Source organism: Chelonoidis abingdonii, chromosome 19 (assembly GCF_003597395.2).
Source record: "Chelonoidis abingdonii isolate Lonesome George chromosome 19, CheloAbing_2.0, whole genome shotgun sequence".
Lineage (NCBI taxonomy): Eukaryota > Metazoa > Chordata > Testudines > Testudinidae > Chelonoidis > Chelonoidis abingdonii.
In genome coordinates this window covers 7,694,391-7,711,586 of record NC_133787.1, presented here as the reverse complement: position 1 = coordinate 7,711,586, position 17,196 = coordinate 7,694,391, and the positions used below count along the sequence as shown (strand labels likewise).

General features: G+C 44.8%; 2 protein-coding genes across 3 annotated transcripts in view; both read right to left on the bottom strand.

Annotated features, from left to right (window-relative positions):
- The window catches only part of AMFR (autocrine motility factor receptor), a 43,921-nt gene extending 40,964 nt beyond the window's left edge, over positions 1 to 2,957 (bottom strand). The window contains exon 1 of one of the 2 annotated variants that reach the window (XM_075073745.1): positions 2,563 to 2,957. The gene's annotated coding sequence lies outside the window, so the exon portion shown is untranslated. The remainder of the gene's footprint in view (positions 1 to 2,562) is intronic. The other variant, XM_075073746.1, reaches the window with a different exon arrangement.
- Positions 2,958 to 8,702: 5,745 nt separating this feature from the next.
- NUDT21 (nudix hydrolase 21) lies at positions 8,703 to 16,935 on the bottom strand. The gene is made up of 7 exons (XM_032785777.2): positions 16,700 to 16,935; positions 14,128 to 14,328; positions 13,012 to 13,075; positions 11,642 to 11,731; positions 10,952 to 11,027; positions 10,094 to 10,208; positions 8,703 to 8,987 (listed from the first exon to the last, which is right to left on the bottom strand). Exons 1-7 carry the CDS (start codon positions 16,813 to 16,815, stop codon positions 8,966 to 8,968), a joined length of 684 nt encoding a protein of 227 aa, XP_032641668.1. The 5' UTR covers positions 16,816 to 16,935; the 3' UTR covers positions 8,703 to 8,965.
- Positions 16,936 to 17,196: the final 261 nt, after the last annotated feature.

The following is a 17,196-nucleotide window of genomic DNA, read 5'->3' as shown; positions in this document are numbered from 1 at the left end:
ATCGCTGTTTATTCTAATGGTTTTATTTCGTTCCCTGTATATATCTTTTAGCTAACTCCCATGGTTGGTTTTCGCTATGCCTTATCTGTGAACTCTGGTATCTCATTCTTCGCAGGTTTGCTCTTTCTCTGACTGTGCTTCTGTAGTTGCTTGTAATATCTTCCTCGTTTGTACGTGTTATTGCTGCGGATTGCTGTCCTGCATACTTATTTACTCTCACATTGACTATGGTTCTGCCGAGTTTCTACCAACTTTTGTTTTTTATCTCTCATCTTGGATTTATCCTTGCTGACTTTGTCACATAGCGATAGAGCGTTCATTGCCTTTCCGGTGCGCGAGGTTTTTTTTTTTTTATCTAACTCTGTTTGGTTGTTGGTTAAACTTTCCCCTCACTTTTCTTTTAATCTCAACTGAATTTATCGTCTGTTGTACGTACTTTGGGTATAGGCATCACTCTTTTCTCTGGTTGGTGGTTTACTCCGTTTTTTAGTACCTTGGTGTTCGTTCGGAGTGTCTAATCGGGCCAGGCCTACGCTCTCCTATGTCTAGCGTTCGTCTCCTTTATTATACTTTGAGGGCCGTCGATCCAGCTTCCTTTCACTCGTGAGTTCCTCTTATTTTTATGCCCTGAGCCACGGCGTCTTGCCGTTGCTTTGGGCGATGTTTTGTTTCATTTTACTCAATCAGACGCCCCCCAGACACTGAACACTGGCCGGGATCACGGCGCCTGCGTCTCCCAGACCCCTGCGACGTACACGAATGGACTCTGTAGCGCGGTCTGAGCCAAACACCCTTCTGTTTAGTGACTGAGCCTAACTCTACAACTGGACTTGGAATACCAGACTAACCCATCAGACTCACGTCAGACAAACCAATGGACCAGCCTCATCACACCAGTCAAGCTATCAGAGTCACTACAGACCTAGTCCAATTCATTCCAGCGACCAGCTCAACCTTACAGCAAGGTATGGTCTGGAACCATGGCTGTCCTATGTGCTTTTTACACAAAGAGTCTGCTTAGTTCGCGAGCTGAGAGGGACCAATTTTCTCCAAGTCTGGATGCGACCCTGTTATCCCCAGAGGGAGCCTGGTAGAAGCCACCCAGCCAGGCGTTCCTGGCGGCCTATTCCCTGAGGCCTAAGCAATTACATCATCCGCCGCACCCGTCGCATGAAATCATCTCTGTGTCAGCATATGTCACGACAGCGGGGACCACCAGGGCGGCGACACCTACCAGAATCCACAGCTCCTGCCCAAGCGAGCCCCCACATCACTCATTCCTCGGTAATACTACTGATCCCAGCCAGCTACACCTCCTCCACCAGCGCCGCCGCCCAGAACCTTCCAGGGCCACTACATTGTCCTAGCAGGGACCCCTCTGTGTCCCGAAACCCACTTAACTCGCTCCCAGGGGCCCTCATCCTGTCGTCCCCCCCGTGTTAGTCCCCACCTCTCCCTCTCCTATCTCCCACCCGGAGGCGTCCAGGCATTGTACCCCCACTCTCCCGCGCATCGCCTGGCGGCTCTCTGGGATCTTGTCCTTCCCCTAAGCCTGGTCCCTTCCCAGGACTCTCCTGCTCTTCTTAGATCCCTTTTTTCTCGCGTCCCTCGAGCCCCATGCCCAGTCCCCCGGTGCCCCTGTCCCCACCCCGTACTCCGGCCCCCGAGTGACCCCCTCTTCTTCTCCCGGCTGTTGCTGCCCCTCCAGTCTCCTCCTCGAGCACCTCCTTCATCGCTTGCCCGCGCGCAGTGCCTTTCCATGTGCTGATCCTCCCGCTGCACTACCACTCGGGCCCCTCTCTTCTCCCGCCCCGCCCTACTGCCCGCCAGCAGGTCCTCTCCCCGATCGCACCTGCTCCAACCGGCCCGCCGGGCCCCTCTGCTCTCCCCCCTCCAGCTCCCACTGCCCGCGCGCCCAGGCCCTGTTCGGCGCTACTTTGCACTTTTAAGACTCCCGCCCCCTGGGGCCCTCTCTTCCTCCCCCCCAGCCCACTGGCCGCCCCCGGGGCCCCTCTCCCCCACATTCTTCCTTTTTTCTCCCTTCCGCCCCCGGGCCCCTCCTCTTCGCTCCCCCCCGCCAGCCCCACTGCCCGCCCCAGGGCCCTCCCCCCATACTCCCGCCCGTGCCCTCTCTTCTCCCTCCCCCCAGCCCCACTGCCCCGCCCCAGCCCCTGTCCCCCTACTCCCGCCCCCCGGGCCCCTCTCTTCTCCCACCCCCAGCCCCACTGCCCGCCCCAGGGTCCCTCTCCCCCACTCCCGCCCCCGGGCCCCTCTTCTTTCTCCCCCCCTCCAGCCCCACTGCCCGCCGCCAGGGCCCCTGCCCCCTACTCCCGCCCCGGGGGGCCCCTCTCTTCTCCCCCCCAGCCCCCTACTGCCGCCCCCGGGCCCTCTCCCCTACTCCCGCCCCGGGCCCCCTCTCTCTTCCCCCCCCCGAGCCCACTGCCCCGCCCCCGGGCCCCTCTCCTCCCAACTCTCGCCCCGGTGCCCCTCTCTTCTCCCCCCCCCCAGCCCCACTGCCCGCCCCAGGCGCCCCTCGTCGCCCGGCCCAGCCCGGCTCTCCACGCGCAGACGCCAGAGGCTGGTCAGACAGCAGGATAGTACGGCGATGTCCAGGGGGCTGGGGCTCGGCCTGGCGGCGCCAGGGCCTGCTGGCGGCGGGACGCGGCTCCGAGTTGCCGCAGGCCTGAGTGGGGGCGCCCGGGTAGGCGCTTGAACGACGCTGTTCCGAGCAAGCCCAGCCGCTGAGCCCGGTGTAGGTGCGGGCGCTGGGCCAGGAAGCGCTCCAGGAAGAGCAGCCGGCCACGCTAGGCCCGGGCTCCAGCGGGCCCCCCTCCTCGCTTCCCTGACCCGGGCTGTCGCCCGCGCCTAACGCTCCCTCCAGCGCCCCCGCATGCCGCCGCCTCCCGTCGCACTCCCGCGGACGCCGCGTACGCGCCTCCGACGTTCGCTGGGCCCTCGCGGGCTTCTCCTTCTCATCCCGTGCGCGGGCCTGGGCGGGGCGCCTCCTCCCTGCTGCTGGCCCCCGGGCCTGCCCCGGCCGCAGATCGCCCACCCCCACCCAGCGGCCTGGAGGGGCCTGGGGGCGGCGAGGTCGAGTACGGGCGGGGGGAAGGCAGTGGCAGGGAGGGGGCTGGGGAAGGCGGATGCGCTTTGATTTCCCTTCAACAGGCGCCGCAAAGAAAAGGGCAAAGAAACGTCTCCCCTGGGATGCAGCGATTTATGAGCCAAGTTCACAGTGGGGGCTGGCGGCTCATGGAGCTGCAGACAGTGTGTAAGGTGGGGTAATGCACCCGGGTGGGGATAGGGTGACCAGATGTCCTGATTTTATAGCGACAGTCCCGATTTTGGGGTCTTTGTCTTATATCGGCTCCTATTATCCTCCCACCCCCGTCTGGATTTTTCACACTTGCTGTCTGATCACCCTACTGCGGGAGCCAGGGCCCAGAAGTGAGAGATGATTGAAGGGGTCCTGGGCCCGTTGCTCTGTTTTTCGCAGCATGGAACTTGAAGGGACAATGAGGATGTGAAAGACTTGGAGGTTTTTCAGACTATTCCACACCAGGGCAAACTCAGGGTCAGCTTCTGAAAGGTATTTAGGTGCCTAAAGATGCAGATGGGCACTTAGCGGGGTTATAAAAAAGAACCTAGGCACCTAACTGGCACATAGGTATTTTTGAAAATCCCACTAGGCACCCATCGGCATCTTTAGGCACCCAAATACCTTTGAAAGTCTGGCCCTGAGTCCTTTGGAGGTTAGCAGGTATGGCAAAGACATGGAAGCCAGACCTAGTCTCTCCCTCTTTAATTAGTATGCTTCAACAATTCTTTATACAACATTATAGATAGTGTCTACAATAATAATCCAAACCATCAAGAAATCAGTATCAAATCTGCCTATTTGCTGACAATCAGTGTTGAGATGCTGTTGTAAAAAATCTTGCTGAGAGCAAATAGCATTATTTCACAATCCTTCCCACTTAACACCCTTTAAAGTACTGGTTCTCAACCTGTCCAGACTACTGTACCCCTTTCAGGAGTCTGATTTCAGCCTCAGGTGGCAGAGCTCAGTCTTCTGCCCAGAGATGAAGCTGAAGCCAGAGCCCTACCACCCGGGGCTGAAGCATGTAACTTAGCTTTGTGGGGCCCCAGGCAATTGCCCTGCTTGTCACGCACTAACACCAGTCCTGCACTTGCAACTTCCCTAACCGCATCCCAGATCGGGAAATACTGACATAGTATATAGAGCAGTATAAACAAGTCATTGTCTATATGAAACTTTAGTTTGTACTGACTTCACTAGTGCTTTTTATGCTGCCTGTTGTAAAACTAGGCAAATATCCAGATGAGTTGACATGCCCCGTGGAAGATCACTGTATACCCACAGTGATATGTGGATCCCTGGTCGAGAACCACTGCTTAAAATTAAATGTAGTATGTGTCAAGGTGCATGGAGAACTGAAGTTTTTCCACTAAACGTGACAGTGGTTTTTCCACATATAGCCGTACCAGCGTGCCTCAACCTGGCCCTGAAGGAACCATTAGTAGGGGTGAGGAAACAGCTGTCCTAGTTAGTCTGTGTCCTATGAAACATCATTGAAATGAGTGAAATCTCCATTGTGAACTAGACAGATATCCAATTCATTTCACATAGGCCAAACCACCACCAGCTGGCTGTTGATTAATTACAGTTAACTCACGATTAGCTCAAAAAATTAATCATGATTAAAATATTAATAGCTATTAATTCCAGTTTTAATCACACTGTTAAACAACAGAATACCAATTGAAATTTATTAAATATTTTAGATGATTTTATATATTTTCAAATATACTGATTTCAGTTACAACACAGAAATCAAAGTGTACAGTGCTCACTATATTATTCTTACAAATATTTACAGTAAATGATCAAATAGTATTTCTCAATTCACCTCATACAAAGTACAGTAGTGCAATCTCTTTAATCCTGAAAGTGCAACTTACAAATGTAGATTTTGTTACATAACTGCACTCAAAAAACAAAAAAAAAAAATGTAAAACTTTACAGCCTACAAGTCCACTCAGTTCTTCTTCAGCCAATCACTGAGACAAATAAGTTTGTTTACATTTATGGGAGATAATGCTGCCTACTTCTTATTTATGTCACCTGAAACTGAGAACAGGTGTTCACGTGGCACTACTTTAGCTGGCATTGCAAGGTATTTACGTGCCAGATATGCTAAACATTCATATGCCCCTTCCTGCTTCGGCCACCATTCCAGAGGACATGCTTCCATGCTGATGATGTTCCTTAAAAAAAAATGCATTAATTATATTTGTGACTGAACTCCTTGGGGGAGACTTGCATGACTCCTGCTCTTTTACCCACATTTTAACACATATTTCATGTTATAGCAGTCTCGGATGATGACCCAGCACCTGTTACTCATTTTAACAATCCTTTCGCTGCAGATTTGACAAAATGCAAAGAACGTACCACTGTGAGATTTCTAAAGACAGCTGCAGCACTCGACCCAAGGTTTAAGAATCTGAAGCGTCTTCCAAAATCTGAGAGGAACGAGGTGCGGTGCATGCTTTCAGAAATCTTAAAAGAGCAACACTCCCATGCAGAAACTACAGAACCTGAATCACCAAAAAAGAAAATCAACCTTCTGCTGGTGGCATCTGACTCAGATAATGAAAATGAATGTGTCGGTCCACACTGCTTTGGATCGTTATTGAGCAGAACCCATCATTAGCATGGATGCATGTCCTCTGGAATGGTGGTTGAAGCATTAAGGGACGTATGAATCTTTTAGTGCATTTGGTACGTAAATACCTTGCGATACCAGCTACAACAGCACCATGCGAATGCCTGTTCCTACTTTCAGGTGACATTGGAAACAAGCGGGCAGCATGATCATCTGCAAGTGTAAACAAACTTGTTTGTGTGAGCGATTGGCTGAACAAGTAGTAAGACTAAGTGGACTTGTAGGCACTAAAGTTTTACATTGTTTTATTTTTTAATGCAGTTTTTTTGGTACATAATTCTACAATTGTAAGTTCAACTTTCATGATAGAGATTGCACTACAGTACCTGTATTAGGTGAATTGAAAAAACTCATTTTTTACATATTTGTAATCAAAAATAAATATAAAGGGAGCACTGTACACTGTGTTGTAATTGAAATCAATATATTTAAAATGTAGACGACTTCCAAACGTATTTAAATAAATGGTATTCTATTATTAACAATGCTATTAATTGTGATTAATTTTTTTTAATCGCTTCACAGCCCTAGCTTATTTTTAACTTCCATGTGCAAGGTTTATTTGTTGAGTTTTCTTAGCTTTTAAAATGGTCACCTAATTGCTAATTCAGAGGAACTAGGTTTATGGTTTTTTGCCACATGGTGGCACTGAAGCAGTAGTCCATTTTGCAATTTTATTTTTGCAGTCAATATTAGTTAGCCTCCACCACAATGGAAAAAAGGAGAATTGGTTGTTTAAATTAGCAGTACATCATACCACATCATCCAAGTATTTAAAAACTAGTCTCATTTCCATACCACTGTGAGGCTTATGTAATATTAAAATTCCTACCATTCTTAGTCTGTTATGTCAAACTTAATTACATGTATCCATCATGGCAATTCTTGAATTGAACACTCAGTATTTATTTTTAAATGCCATTTGTAGAATTTATTTGGCATGCAGCTTTGGCTTTTCCAATTCTCTTTTTTGCTTATTACAGTCCAGCAATAGATTTTCCTCAGCAGCTACATGACAATTTACACTCTTGTTCAAGTCTAGGATCGTAAAGTGTGAATTAAAAATTGCAACAGGCATTATGTAGACCTTCTCAGACAGCAAATGTACAATACTAATTCCAATAAGCATTGAATGTTTAATCACCTACCCCTTATTTTAGGCCCAAGTTTATCTCCCTTTGTTTTTTATGGTAAATCATTCCTCAAAAATGTTGAATCAGATATTGAGGCTCATTATTTACATTAAGTTCATACTAGGCTTGGGCTTTTCAAAGGATCAGATTTCTTTCTCCACTTCTTTCTCTCCTTGTAACAGAAGTTACTAGATGCTCTTTCCACTTTGTGTTCATATTCCCTCACCCTGCATCAAACATCCCACAAGATACCCTCAACTGTAACTCCCCCAGCGTGCAGGACTCAGTTCCCCTGCTCATTGTCACAAGGTAGAGCCTTCAAAGTTGTCAGGTTAGCAGAAGGTGCACATTTCTCACCTGTAGCATTTGGCTTTGGAGCGAAGCTCAGAGCTGGAGCACGGACCAGTAGGTTTTATGCCTGGAGCTGGAGCAATTCAAAAATTTGATTGCTCCAAATCCCTGTATCCAAAGCTAGATGCTGAGACACAGACTGTTAACTAATTCTTCTGGGGACAACTACAATAGCAATCAGCTTCTGTCTTAGGGAGCAATACAGCCAAAACAGAATTTAGAATTAATCTGTAAGTATAATATCCCAACTGGGGGTTTCTCCCAAAATGCTGTCTCTCCTTACAAAGTATGGTTTCGATGTGGAGAAGTACAATAGTAACTTAAGGAAAAGTGAGAGAGGGAAGAGAGCTCCTAACACGGGTTCATGATGGGGCAGAAAGCCAAGGACAGTTTTCAAACGTGGGTGCCTAAAATTAAATTCCTAAATAGAAGTGACTTGAGATTCTAAGCAGCTGCACTTCCTATGGAGTGCTCTACACATCAGAAAATACTTCAAAAATAAAACCAATGCATTTATTCAGGAGCCTAGCTTTAGGCATCAAGTCTGTAGTCAGGTTTTTTTGTTTGTTTGTTTGTTTTTAATAAAGTTCCTACATAATGGAGTCCCCGTATCTCCTCCCTCCAACATTTCAGCACAATATATTTGAAGGCAGTTTTGTTTAAATTGTCTTTTTTGTTTCTAGTGTAGCTCAGACATATTGTGTAAGTTAGCCATTAGTCCATACTATGGATGGATATGGTACCCTTAGGAAATCGCTTGACGTATTATTTTAGTGTACCCCTTTTTTCAATTTATAGAAGATACCTTTTAAAAAATAATTTGACACACCCAAAGAGAATCCTAGTTGTTTGGATATGTTTAATATTGGCAGTAGATTGAGGTAAACTGAGAAAACGAGATCCCTGAGTCTCAACAATCCTTTCTAAGAAGGAACAGGTATAAAGTTAAACTATAGGAGCTCGACTCAGTAGGGAGACAGCTCCTAGGGATTGGGCAGATAAATATTTCAATCCAGTTACCAATCTAAATTCAGTTCTACAGCCCTGCCCCCAGGACCAATCAGAAAAGTGCTCCTTTAAGGCTCTTTAGGGTGTTTTCATATTTTACCTGGATCCCATTAGTTAATATAGGACAGTCCCATGAAAGGTTTTTTGATTGAAATCAGCTGTGTTCTAGATAACTCCACTGAGATCACCAGTAATGAGCAGTCAAGTTCCCACACTGATAGCAATGGCCCACCTTGCCACCAATTCTCCCACGTGCTCTTTGCTCAGGAAAGCACAAGCCTGAATGCTCAGTTAACATACTAGGTCCTCCCTGAAATGTTTCTTTCCCCACTCCCCCCCATTATCTAGACCTACTGTTGCCCTTAACCCATACCCTGGAAGAAAGCATTAGCTTTAATTTCTCACCCACCTTCAGTAAGATATTCCAAATAGCTATAATATAAGAAATAGACAAACATAATCCAATCTATTTTGTTTAATGTTGTACAAAAAAAACCTGGTGACTATTACAATGAAAAGTGATTAAAACACTGAATCACATTCGCCATCCCACTATCTAAACAGTTGAGATTCACTTTGCTATTCAGACAATAGAAAGTTTAGCAGTTTTCAGGAAAAAAAAAAGAAAAAAATCCTTGCGTCACATGTATTCTTCCCTCTACATCTTAAAGCTGTGCTCACAGAGACGGCTTCTTCTATCACACTCTTCAAGTATATGGGAATTCAGTTGTAAATAAAATTGAATCTAAAATAAAAAATAGTTGCACCATGCAAGAGATTTATTTTCATCATTTATATGTAGAAAGTGATTAAATGAGTTGTGTGTGCAATATTTTATTTCTGAGCTAAACAAACTCACACCTGACAGAAAGCAAAGATGAAATTTCCAGTCATGAAGTATTTGTACTTCAGTCAGTAACTGTCTACAGCAGGTAGACACTAACTTCAGCTTTACACACAAGTATACTAAGGGATCCAATCCTATAGAACTAATTCTTCTTGAACCTTCAAAATTGGAAGAGAAAAGCCAATGTGAGTTTTGTTTCCATCGTGGAGGGGGAAGTCTTATAGTGTTGAAGAAAATTGCTATTGGACAAACACTGCATATGTCAGGCATGAACAAGAAGCTTCGCATGAGAGTTATAAACTCTTAAAACTGAAGTTTGCAGAGTGAACGTAGAGACCATTATGCAAGAAATAGGAAATCTAATTTGTATTGTGTCAAGTATGTATTGATCTCAATTTTCAGATGCCCTTGCTTTCAACTGCTTAGGATCCAGGTTTAGAGATTTGAGACTTCAGCTCTGGTTAAATTATTGCAAGTGTAGTAATTAACAATAATACAACCTGTGCATGCTTAAAGATTAGCATTGTTAGTTTTTTGGAAGAGACTTCCTTTGTGGTCTTTATATAGGAAAAGTGAAAATTACACCAGCAGTTGCAAAGGCTGATAGCAGATAAACGGGGAGATAAAAATAAAGAGTAAGAATGGTACAAGCCTTTTAGGATGCTACCAATTCTGACATCTCAGAGATTTTTCCATGCAAGCAGTTGGATGTGACTGGTAAAGAATGGAACTCTTTCACTGACAGTTGACAAATTAACCTGTGGGTTGCATGGCAAGTTACTTGAGTAGATGCTCAGTGACACCACAGGCGACACAAAGAGTAGGATCACTGAGCTCTCAATCCTGATGAGGTACAAACTATTTTCAGTAAAGGAGAAGGCTAAGGAATGCATATTTCTTATCTGAATGGCAGTGATGCACCTCAAATATATTATAAAAAATGCTGAGAAATTTATTAGTCAGCATAGTAGTTGCTTATACTGTGAATCTGCTGCATACTATACCTGCTCAAAAGCTGAGGAAGGCTGGAAATGATAGGTCCATATCCTGGGGCATTGTCATAGAGCTCAAACAACGGTGCAGCTACCAGCTTGTAATTTTTTGGGACCGCAAACAAAGCTAAAAATGAATCCAAGATAGTATTAACAATGGAAAAGTTGTTTCAAACAAAATTTCAAACTAAGGTTTCACTTAGGGTCACTCCCACCCTGTCTTTAAATACAAAATCACTTCACTGTCGTCCAAAACTATAGTGTTCCAATGGGCTTATTTTATACAATTAGAAGAGGAGCTCTTATGCTGGGATTTTGTACATCCCACCTATTATCCTGGCAAAGGATCCCAGTTTATGAGGACTCCAAATCGGGGTGAATTTTAAAAAAAAAAATGGATATTTTTATTAACATTATATATAAATATCTTATTTGAAATGGACAATGTAGTCAGTGGAAGATTGAAAGCTTAGATATTGGTCCAATAAAAGATATTATCTCACCCACTTTGTCAGCCTGTGTTAAGGCCTGAAATCTTATAATCTATTAAAATAATTTAAATTAAATACAAAAAAAACACAAACAGTACATGCTTGCTGCCAAGTTTTAAAGACTACCGACTAGTCATTTTCTTTGACTATATTTTAATTATTTTGCATTCAGGGTATGAGCTCCTTTATTTCTCTCACCCCATTCCCTTTAGCAGAACACTTATGAAACTTTGTTTATGGGCCTTGCTTTACAGATGACAAGCTTGTTTCCATTAAGATCAATTTAACACCACATTTGTTTTCAATATGAAACTGTCATCTTAGTAGTTGCACACAAAAAACCAGAACACTGATTAGAATCTCTGCTACAAATGCTTACCCTTTTCCTGCAGCTGAACCAAGAAGAGCTTTTTGTGCTCTTTAGGTTTTGTAATATGAGCTGGAATATATGGATACTAAGGGAGAAAAAAAAGTTTAATTAGTTTGTACAGCACTCTGAAAGTACATAGTGATCTGTAATTGCTTCTTAAAGAATCGGGAGTAAGTCACAGAGAAGGACATCTCCACATAACAAAAAGGAACTACATATGGTGCACCTTTATTCACTTTTTTTAAGACTATATTTTAAAACATTAAGAAAGACATTGAGCCCCCACAGTTAAGTTTTCAGAGTCTAGAAAATGTCGGCAGTCTCAAAATGAGATCACCATATTAAACTAGGAAACAGGTAAGAAGAATCCAGGACAGCAAGAGAAATTGAACCACAGCGCCAAGCACGTTATCACTAAACAATTAAAAATAAAAGTTTAAAAGGGAGCTTATCTTCTTTACAGGATAAATGTACTAATTACACCACATTCTGAAAAACTAAAGGCTCAACTGTAGTTTGAGTCTCTAGTGCAGCCAGCAAAAGGAACAAATCTTCAAGCAAACAAAAAAAACCCAACAGAAACCTGACATGCCATGGCTGCCCAAAAAAGTTGGTTAGTAAATGGACTCAGTTTTTTGCAGAAACACACCTTGCTAATTATTTTTAATCATCAAAATTTACCCAGGCATGGACACTCACCTGTGGAGGTTCGAAGTTTGGTCTCCACCAGTTACCAATGCAGTCATCAATCACCCAGTCTTGCTGAACTCCATCCTGACGTCCCAGTATCTGTCAAAATCCAGTTGCAGTTAAAAAACCTCTACATGCTCCATTGCTAATACTCTTAGGAACCAGATACTGGAAGCATTAAGGGATGCTGTAATAAGGGTTTAATGCAATTCAGAGCCAAGCTAAAGTAGTCTTATATTAGTGTTAAAATACTTGTGTACTAACCAATGTAAGGCATCCTCATGCTCTAGACAAGATATAAAACTAGGCTTAACTACATCTCTCAGGGTGGGATTTTGCACACCTGAGAGATGCAGCTATGCTGAAGTAACTTTTCAGTGTAGATCAGCCCTTAGAAACATTTTTGGAAAATATGGTTCACAAATGCAATTAAGTGTAATTGACCCCAAGAGCTGCAATATAACACCATTTAATCAGAACTCGCAGGAGTTGTCTACGTAATGGATTCTCCCTGGTGTATAAATTAAGCATCTAGTTCAGGATAGCGGAGGACAATTGAATTTGATGCAGAGTTATCCACAATGAGGCCCTTATCATTGACTGTGTCTATCACCACCACCGTATCTGAGCACCATAATCTGATCTATTTAGCCTCACAATACCCCTGTGATGTAGACAAGTGTTAACCCCATTTTACAGATGGGAAACTGAGGCACGGAGAGGCTAAGGGGAGACTTGTCTAAGGTTGTGCCAGGTCACATAGGAAAGTCTGCAATGAACAGGGAATTGAACCCCGGTCCCTCAAGTTCTAGGCTAGTGCCCTAACCACTGAACAACTCTGCTTCTCTCTGGCAGAGGCAAACTGCAATTTTCTGAGGCCCTGGGCCAGGAGCAAGTGGAGGCCCCCTGCTCTGCCTGCCTAGCTTCTGCCAGGGACAGGTCTTGCCACACTCCGCTCGCCACTCCAGCCAGGGACAGGATTGCAGCACAGGGGCTTGCCCCACTCCCCAGCGGGAGTGCTGAGTGGTTAGAGTGAGGCAAGCCCCTGCGCCTGGATCTGTTCCCACAGGAGCACCAGGCAGGCAGAGCAGGTCACCCATTTTTCCAGGACCCCCAAATGGCAGGGGCCCTCGGAACAGGCCATGTCGGCCCAGTGGCTAATCTACCACTGCTCTCTAGCACTATCATAATACAAATGAAATAGTATATCACACTATATGAACTACCAGAAAGAAGTTAGTTGGGAATCACTGAAGCACTCAAAAGGCTAGGAATGGGAAAAAGGCTATTTATAATGCTTTGTCCAAAAACATTCAAGAACGATTCAACATTCAGTTGCACGAGATAACTGTAACAAGAGACAAATGAAGAAAATATACCTCTGTCATTAAACGTTTGAGACCTTCTACCTCATCTTCTCCTGGATTGAGTTCCCCACCTGGTCTGTGAAAAATTAATGATGAGAGCTAATGTTATATCTTTTATTTTATTTACAGATATGTTCACAGGTAACTTTAAGGGAGTCTCAGTTCTTCAGTTTTAGGGATTTACAAACTCACTTTCAAGTTCTTGACAGAGGAAAGAGCCAAAACAATCTGAACTTTCAACTTTCACCTTGCTGGATTTATTACAACTTCAAAACTAAATAGGGTAGCATGCATAGTCACTATGATTTTTTGAGATGATCACCTCCAATTAGTTTTTTGATGGCTCCAATGACTTATTTTCAGTAAGATGTGATAAACAACAACATGCACTGTTCCTACAAGGACTTTTGAAAAGGACACAGTTTAGCTATAAAATTTAACAGAAAGGGACTAGTCATTTTAGAAAAATGCAAAAAAGGAAACGGGTAGGTTTGGCAGTAGGAATTGCGCCTGCATTTGTTTTTACCCCAAAAACAACACTTGTAGGAGTGCACAAAAACTAGAAGTTAACCCATTGTGGGGAGATAATCCTGCACTGGTCTGATGGTCCGGATAACCCAACAGGTCTTTCCCACCTCGAATTCAGAATTTTGTGAAATTTACAAGAAATAGTCTACTTTCTCTTTCCAGATCAAGAAAAGCATAGCAAGGAAACAGGATTATCTATAAGCAGCTAGACTTTTAAAATTCAGCCTCAATGATTTAAGATGTTAACTGGAGTGTGTTTATATGTGACTTATCTTCATCATATCCCTTCATTCAGGGGCAATAATAATTACTGGTGATGAATTCTAAGAATATCACCTATTGATAACGTGTACTACAATGAAGACTAAAAGTCAGCACACTTAACACCACATCATCATCAACTTTCTGCAGGAGAGAGATGATTCAGAATGTTTCTCCATATAAACATTTGCAACAGCTGGAACTCACACTTCAATCCATGCTCAATTAGTACAGCTGAGCAGTCTGTACACTTGCTGTACGACTAATCTGTTATTTGGTAATGCTTTGTCATTTTACTAAATCTTACTGCAATGTCAAGTTCCAACAATATACACTTACAGTTTGAAGAACGTTGTACCTAGCTGCAGTAGTAACACATGGGGCAGCCTATGCTCGTGTACAATCAGAACACCCTCTACAGTCCGCCTCATTCCAATCTTGTCAAATTCTTCCCTCATGCGCTGAAACCGAGCTGCCACTGAACTGTCCTTCTCATAAAGGGGTTCCTTTGTGCCAAATGTATAATTTGTAAGTGGATACCTGGGAGGAAAAAAAAATAAAAATCACATATTACTATATCATGAAGACTAATCCAGATCTCACATGCATAAGTGCATAGTACTTAACTTGAGGGTCAGCTACTGTAGTTGTACAGTTTGCAATCGCTGATTTCAAAATATTTACGATGAAATTTCCACACGTGCTACCTATTCTCTTCCGAGTGCAGTTCAAAGTTACTACTTATAATCTACAGAGTTCTAATTAAATTATTTGGGCTTCATTGATGTGAGAGACTGTCCCTCTGCCACCACAAGAGTTAGCTGCTGGGTCACACTCAGTAGCTGGTCCAGGGTTTGAAGCTTTCTGCAAATGGCAGTAAGAGACTCAAATAAAGAACCCATACCTCTGTGACCAACTGGATCTCAGCACCTGCCTGAGTTAGGAGAGATTTTAAACTTGTGGTTTAAAAATCTGTTTTAATAGACTTTTGAACACTCATTCTAATAACAGGGACTAGGTTTGTTAGTGAGCCGGGGATGTTCCATTATATTTTGTTGATTTGTACCTGATTTTATTGATCTGTGGTATGCAGGTGCTTTGATGAAATATGCCAATATACATTTCTAAATAAGTCTCAGTTCAATTTGATGACTATTAAGGTAATTATAAACATTCAACTTGAAATTTGTCTTTTTTTGGTTCTTCTTTTCTACAACCTTAATCTTAGGGACAGCTTCCCAAATTCTACTTTGGAATTCTCTCCACCTCTGCCCCACTCTGCACAGAAACCACAAAGGCTAGCACTCTGAATATCATAGCCTGTTCTCATGCATACTGCTATTCTATAAGCAACTCTAGTTTTAGAAGCTCTTAATGAACATTCTCTCAAATCCAGGTCCTGGTTTCTGATCACTGGTGTCTTTTATTACCCGCATTACCATTTTCTCCTCTTTATCTGTAGCTTTAGCATTTCATCACTAACTTTCTTCTTACACTTACTTTATTCCAGAAATCTTAAATTCCAATTCAGTCTCTAAAATAAGGTTATATTTACCATAAAGCAATGCTGTCCATTTTATAAATGTTTCATATTCTTTAACCTGGGTCCAAAAAAAATTCTACCTGTACTGATAACACAAATTCCAAAGAATTACAGCTTCCTGCTGATATTTTTTTTTCCTCCAGAAGGAAACCCTGAATATTAACATTTTCACTTTTTAAAATGAGTCTTATCCCTTTCAGCTGTGAGAATAAACTCATCTATATAAAAAGTGATGCATAACTGTCTTTTTGAGTTTGTAATTGTTAACTGTTAAGTACTATTACATTTGTTATTTGCTGTTACTGCAACTTAACAAATCTACCTATCAAAGAAGAAAGTACCAGAATGCCCTGCCCATTGTAAAGCAAAGCTTGCTTCAGGAGATGGCCCACTAAGGCAGTTACATAAAGAAAATATTTTTATTGCACATTAGCACTTGCATCTTTGATGCTCAGTGTAAACCATGTTGTATCCTGCAACTCCCAGTAGTCCAAATATTAAATATTTTTACTGTAGTCAGCAAAAGGATACGGAACGGTGTCCCTAGCTTCTCTTTGTCAGAGGGTGGAGATGGATGGCAGGAGAGAGATCACTTGACCATTACCTGTTAGGTTTACTGCCTCTGGGACACCTGGCATTGGCCACTGTCGGTAGACAGGATATTGGGCTGGATGGACCTTTGGTCTGACCCAATAAGGCCGTTCTCATTAAACACTAAACAGTGAGCACACGTGGGGGTACAAACTTCTATATCCCATACTCAAACTCGGATACTACAGTGGTAGATGCAATATAAAAACCTAAGTAGAACAGATGTGCAGGGCTCCAAAAGTAACGTGCTCTTCAGTTTCACTAGGTTACAGCACTACAGCGACACCTCCAGCTACTCAGAGGGGAATGGTCCAAACGCTCCTATTCACAGACTGAAGGTCGCCTCCAGACCAAGAGGCCTTTCCATTTACTCAGAGTTCAGCCCTCCCCACCGTGAGCGGATGGGGTTAGGAGGGACCTTCTTCCTGGAGACCGGGGGGTCCTCCAAGGGGGTGGGGCTGAGGTATAAGCAGTGGGATGGGGAAGAAGAGTTGATGCCTTTCTCCAACATCTGCAGCTCCCGGGAACTGAGGGGATTTTCTCCCTCTCCCGGAAACCGGGGGAGATCTACGGGGCGGGTTTCTCGCACAGAGAGAAGGGGTGTCTCCCGGGGGGGGGGCAAGGAGGGGTCTTGCCCCCAGGGCCAGGCACTCACAGGCGGATGGCCTGGTCCCGCGGGGGCCGGGGGAAGCGGGCGCGGGGCCCTGATCCCGTGGGGGCCGGGCACTCACAGGCGGATGGCCTGGTCCCGAGGGGGTGCGGGGGCCTTGTACTCACAGGTTGATGGTCCGCTCCAGCGTGAGCGGCTTGGTCTGCTGGATGTATTTGTTCCCGAACTGGTTCACCCCGCGGGGCCAGCCGGTCTGAGAGCGGTTGGGCGGCACCACGGACATGGTGGCGCGGCGGGCGGGCGGGGCTGGGTCACTGCTGCTCAGCGGCGAGAACAGCTTCTACCATTAGCATCCCCGCCAGGCCTCACACACGGCCAATGGCTCCGCCGGAACCGCCTGCCCGCGCGCCGGAAAGGGGAACCATAGAGACGGGAGCACAGAGCGCCTGGACCATGGAGAGCGACAATGACGCCTCTTCCACCGCCCACCCGTCTGGCCGCTAACCCCGCCCCCAACGCACCCCCCCCCAAGCGTCCCTATTGGCTGCTGTAGCCCACCCCCTGGCCTATCAGAGCTTTGCCCTGCCCTTCCCGCCTCATGCCGATTGGCTCCGGTGCCTTCGCGAGGGATGATGGGAGTTGTAGGCGTCTCCTCGGGCTTGCT